We start from the raw sequence: 21,986 nt of genomic DNA, 5'->3' as shown, positions 1-21,986 counted from the left end.
TTTGCTACTTGCTGAGTTTTGGAGTTGTGCTGGGTGGAATTACAGAAATATTCCATTTAGGAGGAGTGGGAGGCAGGTTTGTGACCAGCTGCAATTCTAAACAAAAATAGAGAATTTTTTCTTTTTTTTCTTCTTTTTGTCTCCTGATTAACTCACTCAAACTGAATCTTTCCAGTTCTTGATTTCTGCTCTGCACAAAGTGAAGTCTCTAAATCAGGAGAGACCATTTAGGCTAAAATATTCCACTCCTGTCCCTCAGTGCTTGGAGGGAGAGAACAATGGCAAAGAAAGATAAATTCTTCTTGCTCTTTAATTGAGTCTAATAGGCTATAAATACATTTAATTTTTTTTCCCCTCAACTACAGGAGCAGAATGAAAGGCTTTTGGTAAAACTGGTTTTTCACTGAAAAAAATCCTTGTTCCTTGGAAAAGCTTCTGACACCTGTGGAAATCCCCTGGAGTAGTTTTTAGGCATTTTAATTCCTAATAAAAGCTTTCAGTTCAGGGTTTGATGCAGGGTTACAGGCACAGAGCTGGAAATGTCATTTAAAGTTGAGTCATTTTGCAAACCTCTTTTTTTTTTTTTTTTTTTTTTTTTTTTTTTACCTTTAATGTTGAATTTGATGAGCTCAGTAAAATCCAAAATGCAGCATCAAAAAAAGGTTTGGAAAATGAGCAGTTCAACACCTGTGTAAATTTAGAGGGTTTATGATACTCTGACCATTATTTTTTTTTTTTAGGGTTATTGCTTTTTCTCTCACTTCTGCCTGTTTATGGCAATAAAAATAAAATGATCCCTTTTGCTTAGATTTGATTACAGAGATATTAAAAAAAAAAAATGTTGCAGTTAATCCTGGTTGGGTGAAATGCTCCTGGCAATCCCTGCTCTGTGCATCTTCTCATTTAGTAAACAAATTGTAATTTAGGACCTGGATTTTTCTGCATTGTTACCTGCTAATGGCCAAGTCTTTTCAGGCATTTTAAAACCTTTTTTTTTTTTTTACAGCCCTTCATCTCATATTCAGCTCATCTCTGTTAATAGTTCCACCCAATTAGCATCAAAATCAGGTGAAATCTTGACATCTCTTTTTCTTTTTTTTTTTTTTTTTTTTTTTTTTTAGCACTTCAATCACACTTATTTTGCTTTGTGCCATTAACTAAATCGTGCCCTTTGGTAAATTCAAATATTAGTCAAACATTTACATCCTTTCCTTCTGGCCACGGGGGGTTTTTCAGAATTATTTCTGCTCTTCTGTGTCTGTCTCTGCATCTTCCAGAAATCCATCACTTTAAACCAGCTCCAGCTCCCTGACAGGGATTTTATCAACCTCATTTTCATTTTTTTGGGCCTCATTTTCACTTGAATTTAATCTTAATTTTTATGGATAATGATTGACTTTCTAATTAAAATTCAGGGTTTGTGTATGTGCAGTTTAAGGGCTGGTGCTTTTTCTTTTTGCTGCAGGAATAATTCCTTTAATCTCATTATTTCTAATATTCTTAATTTTTTTTTGTTTTTTTTTTTTTGGGGGGGGGAGATATTTGTGGTTGTTAGAACAAATATTCAGGGGGGAATAACCCAGCTGGAATTTGATATTTCCATGGGTGGTGACTCCACAACTTCTCTGGGCACCCTGTGTTTGACCAGAGGAAAAAAAAAATTATTTAAATTTGGATGGATTTTCCTGCATTTCAGTCTGTGCCCATTAAGGATAACGAGGAACAGAAATTGTTAATTTGGTGTGTTCACTTGGGAAATTGTCCTTCTCCAATCTTTGATGGAATTATGGATAAAAAATGGATAAATCCAGAGGAATTGCACTCATTTGCATTTTATTTGCAAATAAAAAATAAATCCAAGCACAGCTCTGGATATTTGATACTGCAAATTTGGGTTCAGGTTGGTGAAGAATGAGGGTTTTTTATGTCAGGTTTTTTGGGTTTTTTTTAATAAACAGAGAAAAATGGGATTTCTGTGGTGAATAGGCTCTGTGAGTATATTTCATTGTAGATATTTAAAAATATATTCTCTTGATATGAAATATTAAATTTCCATGGTAGGACAAAATACCCTAAAGTCAATTAAGGTATTAAAGTCAATCCTTTATTTAATTTACTTCAGAGTGGGAATACTGGAGTTTCAGTTTTAGAGAAGAATTGCTTTCTCAGAGGGAAATTCCTGATTTTGGGGCTAAAATAATCCGTGTACAATGTTCCTTTTGGCTTTGTGTGGAAAAAACAATTCTTCAAATGTAATGTTAATTGATAATTAATTAATTCTCCTTTGGTTTTCCAATTCCCTTGGTGGCACTCAGGGTCCAGGAACATAGAACACAACTTCAGGGATATTTTAAGATTGTAATTTAATCTGTAGAAAATTAAATATAACCCCAGGAAAAGGCTGGAGCAGAGCAGAGGTGACTTCTGGTCACTCCCAAACCTGGAATAAAACAATTATTATAATAAATATTAAATATTATAATATAATAAATATTAAAATAAATATTATCGTTTATTCTTCTTTTTTTTTTTTTTTTTTTTTTTTTTTTTTTTTTTTTTTTTTACCTGGTTCTAATCTTGATCTGTCTTAAATGGCACAGGTGAAATTTAAATATTTTATGTCCTCACCAGGCAGTTTTTGGTAACCCCAGGGGTAAATTCCTCTTTGCATTCTTTCATTTGATGTTTATTTTCCTGGTTCTTTGCAATGTTATCAAACAGATAATTCTGAAATTACATTATTATTCTATAATCTAATATATATAATAGATATTATTATATGTCATATATGTAATATATATTATTATTATTGAAAACAAATGCATTAAATCACCATTAGCTCAATTATCTGAGTTATTCTCACCACTGTCAGTTCATTCCACAAATAAAAGCAAAAAAAAAAAAATTCTGCAAAAATTATCATTACACAGAGTCTATTTAATATTAAATAAAAGCATTGGCTGCTCCTATAAAAGTTATTATTACACAGAATCTATTTTAATATTTTGCTAGAAAACTTTAATATTTATTTAAACTTTGAATATGAAATATATGGAATGGAATGGAATGGAATGGAATGGAATGGAATGGAATGGAATGGAATGGAATGGAATAATATAATATAATATAATATAATATAATATAATATAATATAATATAATATAATATAATATAATATAATATAATATAATATAATATAATATAATATAATATAATATAATATCATATAATATAATATAATATAATATAATATAATATAATTTATATATTAAATTTAATATATATTTATCACACTACTATATAGAAGCTCCACAGGGTTAGGTAATAAATTACACTAAAAGCAGTTAAAAGTGATCATAAATTGTGCTGTATCAAAATCGTGATTTTTGCAAAAGCTGTAAATAAATATACGGTTATTTCTAAAAAGAAATATAAATTTAATATCATTTTAAATTTCATAGAGATGAGGGATCCAGGCTGGATTGGGGCTCTCAGTGGTTACTCCTCGGTTACTCCAGCTTTACTCACAGCTCCAGCATCAGCCCAACTCTGCCCCCTTGTGTTCATCCCTCTGCCTGGGGAATTTACTCTGTGTGATAAATATAAATATAAATATAAATATAAATATAAATATAAATATAAATATAAATATAAATATAAATATAAATATAAATATAAATATAAATATAAATATAAATATGTGGATATGTCAATAGATATATTAACAAAAGTCATACATACAGATCAATGCAAATATAAAATGGTTAATATAAATATATGGATCAATAAATATATAGATATATAAACATGAGCCAGAAGTAAAAATTAGTATGAATATAAAATTGGAGATATAAATATTAATATTATATATAGATAGATATATAAATATATAGTTACATAAATTCATAAATAAACATAAGACATAAATATATATATAAGTATATATATAAATATAAATTTAAATATAAATATATGGATATGTCAATATATATAAACATGTCATAAATATAAATAAATGTAAATATAAAATGGCAAATATAAATATAAATATATGGATATATGGATCTATAAATATATAGATATATAAACATGAGCCATAAATAAAAATTAATGTAAACAATGAAATTGTAGATAAAAGTATTAATATAAATATATACATATAGATATATAAATATATAAGTATATACATTTATAAATAAACATAAGCCATAAGTATAGATAACTGTGCATATAGAATTGTAAATATAAATAAATATATATGTATAGATATATATATTAATATATGGATACATATAAATTCAAATACATGGATAAGTATGTAGATATATGAATATATAAATAAACATAATCCATAAATATATATAAGTATATAATTTAAAATATAAATATATTTTATATGTTCAAATATATTTATATGAATATGAATAGAATATAAATATAAATATAAATATAAATAATATAAATATAAATATAAATATAAATATAAATATAAATATAAATATAAATATAAATATAAATATAAATATAAATATAAATATTTATGGCCTGGTCATGTATCAAGAGCAGGTGAAGTGATTCCACTCTGTGCTTTAAAGTGTAATAAAAAAACCACATTAAATTTGATTCTGCTCTGCCACCTGGTGCTGTAAAATTTGGAATAAACATTGAATTTGATTTCAATTTACCTCATATTGATTTGAAATGCAGAATAAAAATTTAGAAAAAGAGCTGAAAGGTGAATGCTGGATTTTGAAATGCCAAGGGCTGTGCTGGGTGTGCAGGGATTCCCTGGTGGGTCCTTTAGGGATTTCCCCTAATTGCAATTAGCAGGGTATTAATGACAGCCCCAATTGCAATTAACAATCTGTATCAGTGATAACCCCAATCGCAATTTAAAAACTGTATTAATGCATCCCCAATTGCAATTAATAGTCTGTATCAGTGATAACCCCAATTGCAATTTTAAAATCTGTATTAATCTGTATTAATTGCAATTACCAATGTGTATTAATAACCCAAATTGCAATTACCAATGTGTATTAATAACCCCAATTGCAATGAATAATCTGCATTAATGATAATCCCAACTGCAATTAAAAATCTGCATTAATGATAACCCCAATTTTAATTAATAATTTGTATTAATGATAACCCCAATTGCAATTACCAATGTGTATTAATAACCCCAATTGCAATTAATAATGTGTATCAATGATAACCCCAATTGCAACTAGTAATCTGTATTAATGCAGCCCCAATTGCAATTACCAATGTGTATTAATCATAACCCCAATTGCAATTAAAAATCTGCATTAATTATAACCCCAATTGTAATTAATAATCTGTATTAATGCAGCCCCAATTGCAATTACCAATGTGTATTAATCATAACCCCAATTTCAATTACCAACGTGTATCAATGATAAGTCCAATTGCAATAACCAATGTGTATTAATAACCGCAATTGCAGTTACCAATGTGTATCAATGCAGCTCCAATTGCAATTAATAATCTGCATCAATGATAACCCAAATTGCAATTAATAATCTGTATTAGTGCAGCCCCAATTGCAGTTACCAGTGTGTATTAATAACTCCAATTGCAATTACCAACGTGTATTAATAACCCCAATTGCAATTAATAACGTGTATTAATAACCCAAATTGCAAATACCAGTGTATCAATGATAACCCCAATTGCAATCAATAACGTGTATCAATGATAACCCCAATTGCAATTACCAATGTGTATTAATAACCCCAATTGCAATTAATAATGTGTATTAATAACCCCAATTGCAGTTACCAATGTGTATTAATAACCCCAATTGCAATTACCAACGTGTATTAATAACCCCAATTGCAATTAATAACGTGTATCAATAACCCCAATTGCAGTTACCAGTGTATCAATGATAACCCCAATTGCAGTCACCAATGTGTATTAATAACCCCAATTGCAATTAATAATGTGCATTAATAACCCCAATTGCAGTTACCAGTGTATCAATGACAACCCCAATTGCAATTAATAACTTGTATTAATAACCCAAATTGCAATTACCAGTGTATCAATGATAACCCCAATTGCAGTCACCAATGTGCATTAATAACCCCAATTGCAATTACCAATGTGCATTAATAACCCCAATTGCAATTAATAACGTGTATCAATAACCCAAATTGCAATTAATAACGTGTATCAATAACCCCAATTGCAGTTACCAGTGTATCAATGATAACCCCAATTGCAGTTACCAATGTGTATTAATAACCCCAATTGCAATTAATAACGTGTATCAATAACCCAAATTGCAGTTACCAGTGTATCAATGATAACCCCAATTGCAGTCACCAATGTGTATTAATAACCCCAATTGCAATTAATAATGTGCATTAATAACCCCAATTGCAGTTACCAGTGTATCAATGACAACCCCAATTGCAATTAATAACTTGTATTAATAACCCAAATTGCAATTACCAGTGTATCAATGATAACCCCAATTGCAGTCACCAATGTGCATTAATAACCCCAATTGCAATTAATAACGTGTATCAATAACCCCAATTGCAGTTAATAACGTGTATCAATAACCCCAATTGCAGTTACCAGTGTATCAATGATAACCCCAATTGCAATCACCAATGTGTATCAACACCATCCCCAATCTCCATTACCCGCGTGTCCCAATGCCCCGACGGCAATTAGCGCCCCGCACTAATTAGCGCTGGCGCTAATTGTTTTCCCGCAGTCGGCGGCCGAGTACGCCAAGTCGCGGCTGCCGGAGGTGCTGCGGCAGCATCTGCAGGACTACGAGCGGGACAAGGAGAACAGCGTGCTGTCCTACCAGAGCATCCTGGAGCAGCAGATCCTCTCCATCGACCGCGAGATGCTCGAGAAGCTCACCGTGTCCTACGACGAGGCGGGTACGGCTCCAAAACCGCATTTTACTGACCGAAAAATCGCATTTTGCTGCCTCCCCAAATGGCATTTTGCTGCCCCCGAAAATCGCATTTTGCTGCCCCCGAAAATCGCATTTTGCTGCCCCCGAAAATCGCATTTTACTGCCCAATATTCGCATTTTACTGCCCCCGAAAATCTCATTTTACTGCCCAAAATCCCATTTTGCTGCGCAAAATCCCATTTTATTGCCCCCCAAAATCCCATTTTACTGGCCCCCAAAATGGCATTTTGCTGCCCCCGAAAATCGCATTCTGCTGCCCAAAAATCGCATTTTACTGCCCCCAAAAATCGCATTTTGCTGCCCCCGAAAATCCCATTTTACTGCCCAATATTCGCATTTTACTGCCCCCTAAAATCCCAGTTTACTGCCCAAAATCCCATTTTATTGCCCCCCAAAATCGCATTTTACTGCCCAAAATCCCATTTTATTGCCCCCCAAAATCACATTTTACTGCCCCGAAAATCGCATTCTGCTGCCCAAAAATCGCATTTTATTGCCCCCAAAATCGCATTTTACTGCCCCCAAAAATGGCATTTTGCTGCCCCCAAAATCGCATTTTACTGCCCCCAAAAATGGCATTTTGCTGCCCCCAAAATCGCATTTTGCTGCCCCCAAAAACACCATTTTACTGCCCCCCAAAATTCCCATTTTACTGGCCAGAAAATCTCATTGTTTTGCCCCCAAAATCACATTTTACTGCCCCCAAAATCGCATTTTACTGCCCCCAAAAATGGCATTTTGCTGCCCCCCAAAATCGCATTTTACTGCCCCCAAAAATCTCATTTTGCTGCCCCCAAAAATCGCATTTTACTGTCCCCCAAAATGGCATTTTGCTGCCCCAAAAATCCATTTTACTGCCCCCAATATTCGCATTTTACTGCCCCAAAATCGCATTTTGCTGCCCAAAAATCGCATTTTAGTACCCCAAAAATCACATTTTGCTGCCCCAAAATCCCACTTTACTGCCCCGACAATCACTTGTGTTCAGTCTTTACCCAAATTCCTTGTGCAGGTTGAATTTTTGTTCTCATTTTTGAGAAATATTTATTCCTGAACTGGTGTGGGACAAAAAATTGCTCATTTTCTGTTTTTCCCCAGACCCCAGGTTGAACTTTGTCCTTTTTTATGGGAAATATTTGTTCCTCCTGAACTGGTTGCCTATAATTCACATTTTAATGCCCCCAAAATTGCTCATTTTCAGTGTTTCCCCAAATTCCTTGAGCAGGTTGAACTTTCGTTCTCATTTTTGTAAATATTTATTCCTCCTGAAATGGTTCCTTCTAATTCACATTTTACTGCCCCAAAAAAATCACTCAAACTAAGTGACCTCAGTTTGGTCACTCCAGCTCCTCTCCATTTATTTTCATTTTTAGGAGTTTGTTAGGAAGGAGGAAATGCTGGGAAATTACTGATCCTGTCAGAAGGAATTTTTTTTTTTCCCTTTATGGAAATCTCTGTGTTTGTACAGCGAAAATAAAGATTAAAACTGCTTGAATCACATATTTGAGGATTTATCTCCTCCAGCAAAAATCATGTGGAAATGAGAAGCTCTGTAATAACTGGTTTAGAAAATTCCCAGCAGCACAGCTGGAAATAAAAAATCCAAAATTCAGCATCCCAAGCAGTGGAGCCCCCTCATCCTAATTATATCCCTGATTTATGGGAATGGCTCTGCCTGCCCCTGAAGTGAGAGTTTATGATGAGCAGAGCACAGAAAATAGGCATAATATCATTAATAAATATAAATATAATAAATAACTAATAAATTATTATTAATAAATATCATTACAGCGGCTGCTGGTGATTCTGGCTGCTTCAACCCTTGGTGGTGGCATTTTCCCTTTTTTTTGGCTTTTTTTTTTTTCTCGGCTAAATCAACTCAATGAGAAAAAAAAATGAAGGAAACAATCCTTCAAAAATGGGCAAAATGAAAATAATTATTATGAAAGGGGAGAAAATACAAATTGTCTGGCAGGGATCACCCAGACCTTTCTTTAATCTCTGAAATAATTGGAAGGAGCATTTTTCACCCCCAGGTAACTTTTTTTTCTCCCCAGGGATGTTTCCCAAAGTGGCTCAAGTTCAGCTGCATCAATTTGCCAGAATCAACCTCAAATGCTCTGGGTTTGGCCCAATTTTGGGAGTTAATTTGGCTTTTTTGGCAACATCCAATATTAATAAAGTGCAGCCTTGATGGATTGCACATCCCAGTGTGAATATTTCCTTTTTTTTTTTGTGAATCTTTCCCTTTAGGAAATCAGAGCTACAAATATAAAATGAGTTTGTCTGGCGAGATTTTTAGTGAGGTTTGAGTAAGAAAGTTTTAAAAAATGAAAGGAGGCCAAAAGTGACAGATGGGAACAAATCCTTTCCTAATCTCTAAATCCTTTAGTTTAAAAAGTGGCATTCTTGACTAGCTAAGGCTGGGCTAATTTTGTGCAAGAATATTTTCTCCCAACAAAGCTTTGCTGGCTTTTAATCCCATTCCCTTGATTTACAGCATCCCTAAACATCTGAGGTGGTCAGTGCCTGATCTGTGGCAAATTTTGATTATTTAAAAGTATTTTGGCATTTAATTCTAGCGTGCCAGGGAATTCCAGCCTGCTGGGAGACTCTGGAGGTGGTTTTGTCCTGTGGATTTTTTATTTTTTTCCCCTTAATGGATGGCCCTTCTTTCCTAGGAGACTTGGAGAAATTGAGTTTCATTATTGAAAAAAAAAAAAAAAAAAAAAAAAATTAAAAAAACCAAACAAAGGAAAAAGAGATGAAAAGGGGATTCATTTTTCCCTGCTGTCAAGCAGTCCTGGGATATCAATATCCAGAGATATTGATATTTAAGGATTGCATCCAGAGCCAGGTATCAGCCCCAGAATTGGGGTTTCTTTAGCTGATATTTCCTACATCCATATATATATTTATACATCTATATAAATATAGCATATCCAATATATATATATTTATATACATGAGGTCCTGCTGGTTTTGGGTGAGGAAAAAAAAAATGGGAAATAAAGGGAAACATTCCTGCAATTTCAACCTCTCTGTTAACACGAGCTCACACGGTCACAGCCCGGGACTCCCCAATCCTGCAAGTCTTTCCCACCCTGGCATCCTGTGACTGGAGGAACATTTTCCTGTTCTCAGGACCATCTCCTCACCCTCCCTGTGTTTTATTTTCCCCCCTTTGGTGTCCTGCAGGCACCACGTGTCTGATTGCCCTGCTGTCCGACAAGGAGCTGACGGTGGCCAACGTGGGCGACTCGCGGGGCGTGCTGTGCGACAAGGACGGCAACGCCATCCCCCTGTCCCACGACCACAAACCCTACCAGCTGAAGGAGAGGAAGAGGATCAAGAGAGCTGGTGAGGTCCTCTTCTGTTTGTCAGTAAAACTGGTGGTTTTTCCAGGAGAAGGGGGGCAAGTGCCCGGCTGAGGTGGCAGCGGATGGAATCTCTCCTTTCCCACCCAAAATTCCAGTGGGATGTCACAGGGCAGAATCATCAGATCTGGTCTTGTTTCCCACCCCAATTCCAGTCAGATGTCATGGGGCAGAATCATCAGATCAGATCTTGTTTTCCACCCCAATTCCAGTCAGATGTCACAAGGCAGAATCATCACATCAGATCTGTTTTCCACCTAAAATTCCAGTGGGATGTCACAGGGCAGAGGTGACAGCAGATGAAATCTCTCCTTTCCCACCCCAATTCCAGTCAGATGTCACAGAGCAGAATCATCAGATCAGATCTCATTTTCCACCCAAAATTCCAGTGGCATGTCACAGGGCAGAATCATTAGATCAAATCTCGTTTTCCACCCAAAATTCCAATGGGATGTCACAGGGCAGAATCATTAGATCTGATCTTGTTTTCCACCCAAAATTCCAGTGGGATGTCATGGGGCAGAGGTGGCAGCAGATGAAATCTCTCCTTTCCCACCCAGAATTCCTGTGGGATGTCACAGGCCAGAATCATTAGATCAGATCTGTTTTCCACCTAAAATCCAATGGGATGTCATGGGGCAGAAGTAGCAACTATTGAGCAGTGGAGCCACTCCTGGGGAAGGCAGAACCAGTTGTCCCCAGTTGTCCCCAGTTGTTGCAATCCAGCTCTTCCCTACATCACTCAGAGATCTGCCAAAGGCACCTCCTGCATTCTGAGCTCTGTAACCCCTCAGGATGAGTTTTTAGGGTGTGTGGCAGGAATCAGGGAGCTGTTTGTGTGCTGCTGTGAGCGTTGCTGTCTCTCCCAGGTGGATTCATCAGCTTCAACGGCTCGTGGCGCGTGCAGGGCATCCTGGCCATGTCGCGCTCGCTGGGCGATTACCCCCTGAAGAACCTCAACGTGGTCATCCCTGATCCTGACATCCTGAGCTTTGACCTGGACAAACTGCAGCCAGAGTTCATGATCCTGGCCTCAGATGGGCTGTGGGATGCCTTCAGCAACGAGGAGGCCGTGAGGTTCATCAAGGAGCGCCTGGACGAGCCGCACTTCGGCGCCAAGAGCATCGTGCTGCAGTCCTTCTACAGAGGCTGCCCCGACAACATCACAGTCATGGTGGTGAAGTTCAGGAATAGCAGCAAAGCAGAGGAGCAGCAGTGAGGAGCCTCCAGGCCCATCAGGACTCAGAAGAGGTTTGCTGTAGTTGGAAGCTCTAGAAACGCCGCCGGGGCTCGGCGGGAGGAGCGGATCTCCCTGCGCTCTGTTCTCGGCTTGACAAAAGGAGCAATACCACAAATCCATGCTGAGCCACCACAGGAATCCAGACTGTCCCCGTGTCCCTGCCTCCTGTGCCCTGCTGCTCCTTAGGAAGCCACTGGAAGCTGCCATTTCTCACTTTTCTTTCCCAGTCCTGTGTAGATTTTTGGTTTGATCCCTCCCAGGGGCGCGGCAGGGTCAGGGCAGCGCTGCTGCTTTTCCCTCGTGGGTGTCTCTGCTCACAAGCTGCTCTCACCTTCCTCATCTCCAGGCTGCAGTGAGAAGGGTGGACAGGAGAAGGGTTTGTGATGTGGAGGAGGAAGAGGAGGCAACTCTCAGCCTGCTGCCACTGCTGGCTCTCGCTTTGTTCCACCTCTCCCAGAATAAACCCTGCTGAGCATGTGAGTAGGTAAAGCTCCTGGATCGTGTTTATTCAGGCTGTGCATTACTCTAGAACAGCTCTTCTAGGCCATATTGTATCCAAATCAAGCAATGGTGAACTTCAGCAAAATCCTGGGAGTCCTGAACCTCCTGGATGGGAACAGAGCTCAGCTGGGATAGCAGAATGTCTGCCCTGCAGCAAGAATCACCCTGACCTTATTTCTGTGGCAAAGTGATGGGAGAGGAAATGAATTTCACTGGTGACTGCTGGGAGCCTCATCCAGGCATTCCTCAGAGCTGCCAGCTGGAAGTCAAGGCTGAAAAAGACTTCCCTGTCCCACTGCAGATGGATTTGTGGTGTTAATCCCAGGGCAGACCCCCCTGGAACCTTTTGGGGTGACATGCAAATGCCAGGCAGCATCAATGCACTGTAGAGATGAAAGCTTGTGTTAAATCTAGATTTTAAAAGTATGTTTAGGTCTAACTTTCAGTATTTAATTGTGTTTTGGGATCTGTGACTGCTGTAAGTTGGAATGAGGACAGTTTGAGTTGGCTGCACCTCTGGTAGCAGCAGAGGGACAGGGCAGGCAGGATTTGAGGTGGGATTTGGAAATCCTCATCCTGCCTGACAAAAGTCCTTGGGGTCTCCCCCAGAACGCGGTCCTGGACAATCTGCTCAAGCCTTCAGGGTGCCTGTGTTTGGGTCTGGAGGTGGATCAGGGATGTGATGGCATTGCCAGTTCCTTGGGAAAGTCCAATATTCCTCATTTCCCAGCTGCCTGGCACCCACAGCTCACCTGCAGGGGCTTGGGGGGAGGCTGAGCTGTGCTGGGGAGGTGCTGAGGCAAAAATCAAAGAGCACAAATTTCTGCTCAAGAAGGAATCCCCATCTTTGTGTTTCCAGTTTTGTCCCTAGGTCACTTCTCCCCCAACAAAGGGGGATAATTTGTCCCTTGAACAATTTGTCTGGGGATAATCACAGCCCTTAATTGGCTCTGGTGGCATTTCCAGCGCTGTGCAAAATGTGTTTGGATCCCTCTGCTCATCCTGAACTCCCTGAGAAGTGTCCAGCAGCCTCTGGAGCAGCAGGCTCAGCCTGCCCTGCTCCTTTCCTAGGGAATTGGAATTCCTGGTGTTTTCCTGCACATCCTCAGTGGCTCTGGGGGTGATGATTCCATGGGAATGCTGGATCCTGGGCTGGCAGTGGCACAGCAGCAGTGCTGCAGCAGCTCCAGCCAGGGCTCAGGGTGTGGAGTTTGCCTTCCCTGCAGACATTCCCATTGTGCCTTTCCTTTGGAGGGCACTGCCCTGGGAAAAGGGGAATTCCAGCAGCAGCCCTAAAGGAGAGAGAGGGATGTTTGTGTCCAGAGGGATCCCCACTAACCCATGATGGTCATTCCCAGGAAAACAGGATGGGAAACAGCACTGGGATGGGAGCTGCTGGCTGCATCCCAAGGTCAGAGAGGATTCCTGAGGGATCCATCACCTCTGGAGCACAGCTGGCTGCCCCTGGCACAGCCAGGGAAAGGAGCTGCAGGAATTCCCAGCCAGGGAAAGGAGCTGCAGGAATTCCCAGCCAGGAGGAGCAGGGCAGAGCAGCTCCCACTGGAAGAGAGCCACACTCACAGGCCTGAGGCAAACACAGCAGGGCAGGGGTTTGCAGGTTTGCCTGGACAATTCCAGGATCATTCCTGTCCCACCAGCCCTGTGCCACTCCTGCTGCAGCTGCAGCAACAATTCAGCACCTTCCCCTTCCTGTGCCCCCTCCCTGGCCAAAGCCATCCATGCCAATCTCTGCTCAGCCTGGGGATTTTTGCTTTAATTACTTTTTTAAAAAGGAGCTTCAGCTGCTTCAGGTGTAAAGAGGAAGGACTGATGGAGGTGAGAGGCTTTGTGTGGTCTCCACATCCAGGTGCAGTGCCTACCTGTGCTCCCAGCTGGAAGTTTGGAAGTTTTTCCTCCAAATCAAAGCATCCCCAGCTTCCCAGTCGTGCTGATTTGTGCCAAACTCTGGGGTGACACAGCTGGAGGCTGCCAGGATCAATTCCTTGCACATGTTGCTTATGCAAGCTGCCCAACCCAGGGTTCTCCCACTGCCTTAACACTCCATCCTCCATCTGGGAAGGGTCCAGGTGCTGTGGGCAGGAATGTCCTGCTGGCTGTGGCACAGGGGCTCCAGAGCTGCTCCAGCAGTTCAACCATTTAACCATAAAACCATAAACCAGAGGTGAAATTAAAAATATCCAATCCACAAGTCAGAATTCAAGTGCTGCTTGAGCAGTGCTGGCTGCAGAAACAACAATGTCACAGCCTAAAAAAAAAAGGGAATTTTGTGTCTACAGGACAGCCCTGCTTTAAATAATACAGATTTAATGCTAATGTAGCTGATGCTTGTTTTACACAGAGAAGCATTTTCATCTCCCAAAGCAGGATTTTAGGCCTCTGGACAAAATCCCAAGTGAGAATGTTCTGCTGGAATTTGGCCACTGCAGAGCCCAGAGCTGCTGCCCCTGGTGCCCAATATATTCAAAAATGGCCTTTCTAAATCTCACAAAGATCTGCACAGTTAATAATGAGCTGAAGTTACTTTTGTTTTTACAGTGCTTGGAGGAGCAGGTGGATAAATATAGATTTTCCTGAGGTAATTTAAAAATTCCAGGGATCAGCTCTGGAGGATAATTTGGGTGCTCTGGAAAGCAAAACCTGGTGGGTGCAGCTGAAACTTTTCCAGAACCACCAACAGAGGTTTGAGGGCAATTCTTGGGGGGAAAAAAATGGATTTCATGGATTTGGGCAGCTCCTGTGTCTGCTCTGCTCAGTCCCAGGGAAGTTTGAGCAAAGTGGTTTTTAAGGTCCCTTCCAACCCAAACCAGTCTGGGAATTATCTGAGCAACAGGGAACTAAAGCAATTATTTTTTTTTCCAAGCATATTTAATGGCCAAGTCTGCATTTTTTTAAGCCTGTGGAGTTGCATCCATGGACTCAGGCAGCATTTCCATTTCCTGCCTGCTCTGACACCAACCATCCAGAAATGTCAAGCAAAATTTAGGGAAATATCCCAAACATCCTGGGAATGCTGCCCCCACATCTCCTGTAGGATTTCTTGGGAATTTGTTTGTCCCAGGATGCACACAAAGCTTGGCAGCATTTTAACTCTGAGATAACATCCAGACTGGGAATTTCACCTTTTTGCTCCCCACCCAGCAGTAATTTCCAAAAATCTTTGCCCAAATTATTATTGTTATTTATTATTATTATTATTATACTTTTCAGGTCAGGAAACCCCACAGTTTTCCTATTCAAATCATAAATATTTGGAATACAGATTAAATATTAAATACTGATTTCATACAGCTGCACGAGAAAAAAAACAAAAACAAAACTTAGGATTTGGAAAACCTTTATCCTGTGTTTTACACTTTGCTTTTAGCACAATATTCTGGGCAGATGCAATAAAATTTGGGCTTTCCCTATTTCATGCCCAGATTATTTCAAACTTTTAAGGTTTTTCACCTTTTGCCAGGCTGCTCACAATAAAAACTTCCCTAAGAATGATCTGGGGCAGAAACAGGAGCTCAATTTGGAATTTTACAGCCTTTTAAGCAATAATAAAGTCAGAATCAAATACAAGCCAGATTTTGGAAATTAGTATTTTTTTTTTTTAGGAAAACCAGGAGCAGGATGTATGTTTTTCCAGTGCTGCTGGCACTGGAAATGACAATTAATTTCAGGTGGCACCAAGAGATCACTGTGTATAAACCTAACCTGTGAGCAGTGTCAGCCTTTGGGGCAGAAAAACCCCAAATTCCTGCAGGTGACAGGAGAATTTCTGGCCACCCTCCCCTCCCCAGGACTCTCATTCTCTCTCTGCTTTATCCATTTTCTGAAGGCAGCAGAGTCATAACTATTTTTCTTTTCTTGTTTTTTTTTTTTTTTTTTTTGGAGAAAGCAATACAAGCTGTGCTGTAGTATCAGTGTTCTTGTGGTAAATAATTTATTTCCAAGCATTTCACATGGCAGGCTCAGAGAAAAAAGGAGGGGTTTGGAGTTGAAGAGGTGTAAATAGAGAACAAGGCAGTTCTCCAGGAGAACAGCCAAATCCCAGCTCCCAACCCACAGCACAGCTGGAATTTCACCTGGATTTAGGAACACAAGAGCATCATTCCCTCATTCTGCAATACTGTATTCCCCCCCTCCTCCAACAAAACAAAACAAAAATCTTTATTTTTTAAAAGCTTTGACATTCTCACCATCAGATCTGAAATCCTTGTCTGGAGTGTTGTCCCCAAGAGCTTTTTACCCTAAAAAACCACAAGCCCATCCTCAAATTCCAGACCCCCAGCCCTGCTCCTGGAGGTTTGGGCAGCCCCTGAAGTGCCCAAAATTTTGTCTCTAAGAGACAAAGGGGCTGTGGGGCTGTGCCAGCCCAGGGGGGATCCCTGGGAGCGTGGCCAGGATGTCTCCATGGCCTCTCCCCCATGTAGTGGATGTGTCCAGGTTAATTATGTTCATGCAATTGCAAATTCTGTATTGTTGTCCATTAGAAGTGTAAACTACTGAGAACTGGGCCTTGCTGATATGAATAAAGTGATTAAAAAACTGGTCTTTACACACAGGGCAGAGTTGGTTTTATTTAAAGTATCAATGGGGGAATTTCTTTCCTTTTTTGCATTTTAAAATTGGAACCAAAAAATTCATTTAGAGGCAGCCATGAATCACAGCAGAAGTTGATTTTTCATCTTTCCCACAGGGTTCCAAAACTCCTGGGATGCATCACACACACACAGGGGAGGGGGGATTGATGATCCCAATGTTTTTGGGATGTCCAAGTGGTTCCTGAGCTCCACTTCATCTGCCTGGTCTGGGAACACCAAAGCCATATGGAAAATGGAAATGAAATGGAAAAGCATTCCCTTTGATATGGACACACAGAGTGCATGACATTTCCAGCATTTCCCATCAGCTCCTGCAGATCCCACAGGACCCCCAGGCTGGGAACACTCCTGGAAGCATTTTGGAGGTGACACATTGAAATAAAGGTGTGACACACTCAGGAGGGTTACACAGAAAAAAAAAAAAATTGGGTTGGGTTAAATTTCGTGCTGGGCAGAGAACAAATAATGGAGAGTGGCAATAAAACAAAAAAACCAATCCAGGCAGGAATTTAGGAAGCATCCTCAGAGCTGCTTTCTGGGTGTTTATGTTTTCCCCAGTGGCATTTTGTACATTCCAGAAGATCCAGGGGGAATCCCAGGGTTGCTCTGAGCACATGGGAAGGCAGCAGAACATTCCAAGGCACCTCTGGGTGGAAAAGGGCTTTGTGAATCCCAGCTTTTAGTGAAGAGAAACACAGTCAGAGCCATCTCTAGAGGCCACTCTTCCACCAAACTGGAGTTTCCAAATAAATCCACAATCACGGGCAAGTTTTGGAAGTGTCAGATGACAAATCCTGCCAAAACTGGATCAGTTCACTTGATGTAAGGCCATGAACTGCAATCAAATGCCTGTACTTACAGACATCAAAGTCGATTTTAGAGAGGAAGAATTGCTCTTCATCTTCTGGCAGAGTGACGTTGACTTTGAGCAAATTTAAGCAAATTCCCACATAAACATCCTCAAATTTCAGAGGTTTGACGTGGCCCATCAGCTCATAAGCCCTCAGAGCCAATTTTCCATCCAGGATGTAGCCCAGGCCACTGCAGTAGGGGGGGTAGAGCCTGAAGGGATACTCCTCATAGGAGATGAACCTTTTTCTGTCAAAGCCTCTGTAGGCAAAGTTCTGGATGAGGGGAAAGCCGGTGAAAAGGTTCTGGGAGGAATTGAGGCGCAGCAGGAGCTGCACCAGGTTGGGAGTGTTGATGAAGACGTCGACGTCGGTCTTCATGAAGAACCTGGCGTTGGGGCAGAACTCAGAGAACCACTGGAAAGCCATGATGGTCTTGAGGGTGAGGTTGTCATAAGTGTCCAGGAAATCCTGGCGGATGATGTCCCCGTAGAGAACGCTCTCGTCCTCCACCGACAGCGCCGCCGGCCCGTCCTCCCCGCGCCCCTCCCGCCCCAGCAGGAACAGGGTCAGCACACGCTGGCCCCACCAGGAATCCCTGGAGCCCCAGGAGACCCTGATGGCCTGCCTGGCTGGCAGCTGCCCGGGGCTGGAAGCCACCAGGATGACCAGGAAGGGCTGGGCGTCGGCGCAGTGTCGGCGCTCGCGCAGCGCGAACGGCCGCGGCTGGCGGTACACGGGCTCGTACTCGTAGAAGTAGAGCAGGTTGAGGTTGTCCAGGCCATTCCTGGAGGAGAGGGTGATGTACCACATGGTGAGCAGGGAGAAGAGCAGCAGCAGCAGGAAGATCCAGGGCAAGGCTCTCATGTGCATGGCGGGGGGGGCTGGTGTCCCGCAGGGAATGGAACATCACTCCTGGAGCATCTTCCCTGCTCAGGGAGAAAAGGGAAAGTGACATTCAGGGTGCTGCTGGGCAGATTTTACCTTTTCTTTGTGTTGGCTGAAGTGCCAGCTGCAATTGTGCTGTTCTATTGATGCCTGCAGTTTTAGCTTTCATATTTCCAGATCCTGCACTGCATTGCTCTGTGGCTCTGAACTCCACACAAAGTGTCCCAAGTTCTGCTCCCAGCTCAGGCACACACAACAATCCTTGTCCAGCCCAGGACCAAGGACACGCTGCAGCTCCAGCCCCAAAAAGTGCAAACAGAGAATTGAGGGGAGAATCTGGGAGGGTGGGACTGCAGAACCTGCAGCTGGGATTGCACAATGAACCCCAAGATGGAAATGGAACAAAACTGATAAAAGTGTGAAAACTCCTGACTTGGGTCCATCTTGGGTGTAGCCACGTTTGGGCTCTTGCACTGCCCAAGGTGAATCCTTGGAAGGTTTTTAATAAATCCCTGCTTATTCCTGTAACTCTGCCCAGCCCCTGTCCCAGGTACCACCATCAGCCAACCCAGGCATTCCTGATGTCACCCCCTGATCCAGGATGGCACAGGACATGGAAAGGGGTTTGCAGGGCATTGGAAGCTCGTGGTTTTCACCCTGATCCCCCCAGGATCCTGCTCCAAGGGCTCTGGGTCCCAGCAATCCCAGCACAACCTCTCTGGCTCCACCTCAAGGACAGAACCTCTGCACAAAACCCAACAAATGCTCGGGGAATGGATGCTCAGAGGCCACAGAATTTTGTTGTTTCTGCTAAAGACAGGAAGTCTGGCTGCTCTGCAGGACCTGGAGCATGTGGGGTGAGAAAGCAGAAGGATGAGCAAGTGTTTGGTTTTCATTCATGGCTTGTGAAGCTGCTTGTTCTCAAGGGGAGGGGGAAGATAAAAATCAACTTCCTTAAATCAGGTGATGTACTAAAGCCATTTTTGACCAAAATCAGGACCATTTTTACCATTAGTTTTTGGATTTGAGGCACACAAATCCCCAGCAGGTCCTTCCAAACCTCGATGGAATCCCTGCTGAAGCTGCTGCTCCAGGGTCAGGATTAGAGATTGCAATGGATAAATGATCACAAAACTCAGTTTACAACCAGACCCCCAGGCCTGGACCCTCCAATGTTTGCTTTGACTCTATTTCCTTACAATAGAGTGCCCCATCATAAATTTTAGACATCTTTAAGGCAAAATAATTGCAGTGCCTAACTGTGGGAATTCCAAATGGCTTCTGATGTTTGCAGTAATAATATTTATCCTGCACGAGCACACACACAAAGAATCAGTCAGGATGATGGAAGGTGTGATTTCACAGCACAATTAATTACTCCTTATCTTCAAAAATATCACCACTGGGCTCATAAATGTGTTATATTTGACAACTAAATCCAACTCCCAGAACAGCACTCTGGAATTTGATTTTCCAGAGCCCACCTGCCTCATGTTTCTGTGTAGGATCTGATTTTAAATTAATCATCCTTTAAAGGAAGCATTTGGAGAACATTTCACCAATAATGACCTTAAAATAGATGGAAGTAATTTTATATAAAGCCTTTAAATAAAAGCATTTTGGACTGATTCCTCTCAAAATCAGTAATAACTAACAGGAATCTTCTTTTTTTATGCATCAACCTGACTTTAAGTGGACAGTAGGAAAATGCATACTGGAAGAAAATAACCTAAGTTATGGATCAGTGCTTATTTGATTTTAGATCAATAACATTTATTTTAATTATCAACTTTAAAGCATATCAGCAAAAACTGGTAAGTTTGATCAGTTCTTGGCTGCCTAATGGAAAAAAAATATTATAAATATTTTGATTCTTTCTAGGAAGAAAAGCCTGATTTCATGACAATACAATTGGAGACAAATCTTGATCTGCTACACATGGGAAAATCTGGAAATAATCAAAGAGGGAAATAAATCCCCAGCCACTCCTATTCTAAGTGCTTAAAGCAAAGTGGAAGGTGGAGGCAGTGAGGTCTGAGCACTTTGCTCAGTCATGGTGCATGTTCAGCCCTTCCAGGATTTTGCTGGCAATTTTTCCCTTCCAGCTCCTTCCAGGGCATTATTGCCATTGGCCTCCAAGCTGAACTTGTGCCAGCAGATAAAACTGGTGAACTTTGAGATGAATGTGAGGCAGCACAAGGTTCAGGGGTTGGGATGGGATGGGATGGGATGGGATGGGATGGGATGGGATGGGGATGGGATGGGATGGGATGGGATGGGATGGGATGGGATGGGATGGGATGGGATGGGATGGGATGGGATGGGATGGGATGGGATGGGATGGGATGGGATGGGATGGGATGGGGATGGGATGGGATGGGATGGGATGGGATGGGATGGGATGGGATGGGATGGGGATGGGATGGGGATGGCTGCCAGGGGCTGTGCCAGCCCTGAACCTGCTCCCAGCCTTTCTTCCCTCGGCTTTCTGCTCCAACGCCAGCGGCGCTCGCTCGCCCCGCGCGGGTCCCACAGCCCCATCCCATTCCCCATTCCCCATTCCCCATTCCCCATTCCCCATTCCCCATTCCCCATTCCCCATCTCCGTCCCCATCCCCATCCCATTCCCCATCCTGTTCCCATGCCATTCCCCATCCCACTCCCTATTTCTCATCGCATTCGCCATTCCCCACCCCGTTCCCTATTCCATTCCCCGTTCCCCCTTCCATTCCCCATCCCATTCCCTATTTCCCACCCCATTCCCCATTCCCGTACCTTGTCCCGGTTCGGGGAAGGAGCCTCGCCTCTTCCGCCTCACCGAGCGCCCGCAGCGAGCGGCCCCCGCTGCTCCGCCGCTTCTCCCCGCTTCCCCTCCGGTTCCCCGGCTTCCCTGGGGCTCCCCGCCTTCTTCCCTCCGCTTCCCCGATTTTCCTCCGCCCTGCCCGGTTTCCCTCCGGCTCCTCGGCTTCCCTGAGGTTGCCCGGCTTCCCTTCGGCTTTCCTCCGCCTTTCCCCCGCTTTCCTCCGCCTTTCCCCGGTTTCTCTCCTCCTTCCCGGGTTTCTCTCCTCCTTCCCGGGTTTCTCTCCTCCTTCCCGGGTTTCTCTCCGCCTTTCCCAGGTTTCTCTCCGCCCTCCCGGCTTCTTCCCTCCGGCTCCCCGGCTTTTCTTCACTTTTCCTCCTCCTTCCCCGGCTTCTCTCCGGTTCCCCGGCTTCCCTCTGCCCTCCCCGTTTTCATCCAGCGCTGGGATATCCTGCCTGCACAATTTGGGAGGTTTACATTGAGCTGTTGGGTTACCAAAGGGTTACTGTGCAGGGCTGGAGATCAGATTAGAGGCTGCTAAATCAGCTCTCCCTGGTTTATGACTCCGGTTCTGGAGGTGAACTGGGAGGCGAGATCCACACGGAGGGATTCCCGGCAGAGCAAACACACCTTTGGACAAAGGCGAGGAGCGGGTCCCTCTGCTCGGGTGTCCTGCGGGGACAGGAGCAGAGCAGGAGGATGCAGAAGGGTCAGGAGCAGAACAGGAGGATGCAGAGGGGACAGGAGCAGAGAGG

At 42.2% G+C, this 21,986-nt stretch overlaps 2 protein-coding genes across 2 annotated transcripts; one reads left to right on the top strand and one right to left on the bottom strand.

Annotated features, from left to right (window-relative positions):
• Window positions 1-6,750: 6,750 nt before the first annotated feature.
• PPM1L (protein phosphatase, Mg2+/Mn2+ dependent 1L) lies at window positions 6,751-12,533 on the top strand. Its single transcript, XM_079315341.1, has 3 exons — window positions 6,751-6,929; window positions 10,166-10,327; window positions 11,214-12,533. Exons 1-3 carry the CDS (start codon window positions 6,893-6,895, stop codon window positions 11,561-11,563), a joined length of 549 nt encoding a protein of 182 aa, XP_079171467.1. The 5' UTR covers window positions 6,751-6,892; the 3' UTR covers window positions 11,564-12,533.
• A 3,232-nt stretch (window positions 12,534-15,765) lies between these two features.
• On the bottom strand, window positions 15,766-18,416 carry B3GALNT1 (beta-1,3-N-acetylgalactosaminyltransferase 1 (Globoside blood group); the record flags this gene model as incomplete). The annotated part of the gene is made up of 1 exon (XM_079315336.1): window positions 15,766-18,416. One exon carries the CDS (start codon window positions 18,414-18,416, stop codon window positions 17,454-17,456), a length of 963 nt encoding a protein of 320 aa, XP_079171462.1. The 3' UTR covers window positions 15,766-17,453.
• Between the last annotated feature and the right edge of the window lie 3,570 nt (window positions 18,417-21,986).

Source organism: Erithacus rubecula (genome assembly GCF_903797595.1).
Source record: "Erithacus rubecula genome assembly, chromosome: 11".
Classification (NCBI taxonomy): Eukaryota; Metazoa; Chordata; class Aves; order Passeriformes; family Muscicapidae; genus Erithacus; species Erithacus rubecula.
Note: the sequence above shows the minus strand (reverse complement) of the source record. Positions and strands in the feature narration are given on the sequence as shown.

Bases quoted from the DNA above. Each gene is read 5' to 3' on its own strand.
- PPM1L (XM_079315341.1), top strand. From the start codon at position 6,893: ATGCTCGAGAAGCTCACCGTGTCCTACGACGAGGCGG. The intron at 6,930-10,165 runs GTACGGCTCCAA...GGTGTCCTGCAG, and splicing joins CGTGTCCTACGACGAGGCGG to GCACCACGTGTCTGATTGCC. The intron at 10,328-11,213 runs GTGAGGTCCTCT...TGTCTCTCCCAG, and splicing joins GAAGAGGATCAAGAGAGCTG to GTGGATTCATCAGCTTCAAC.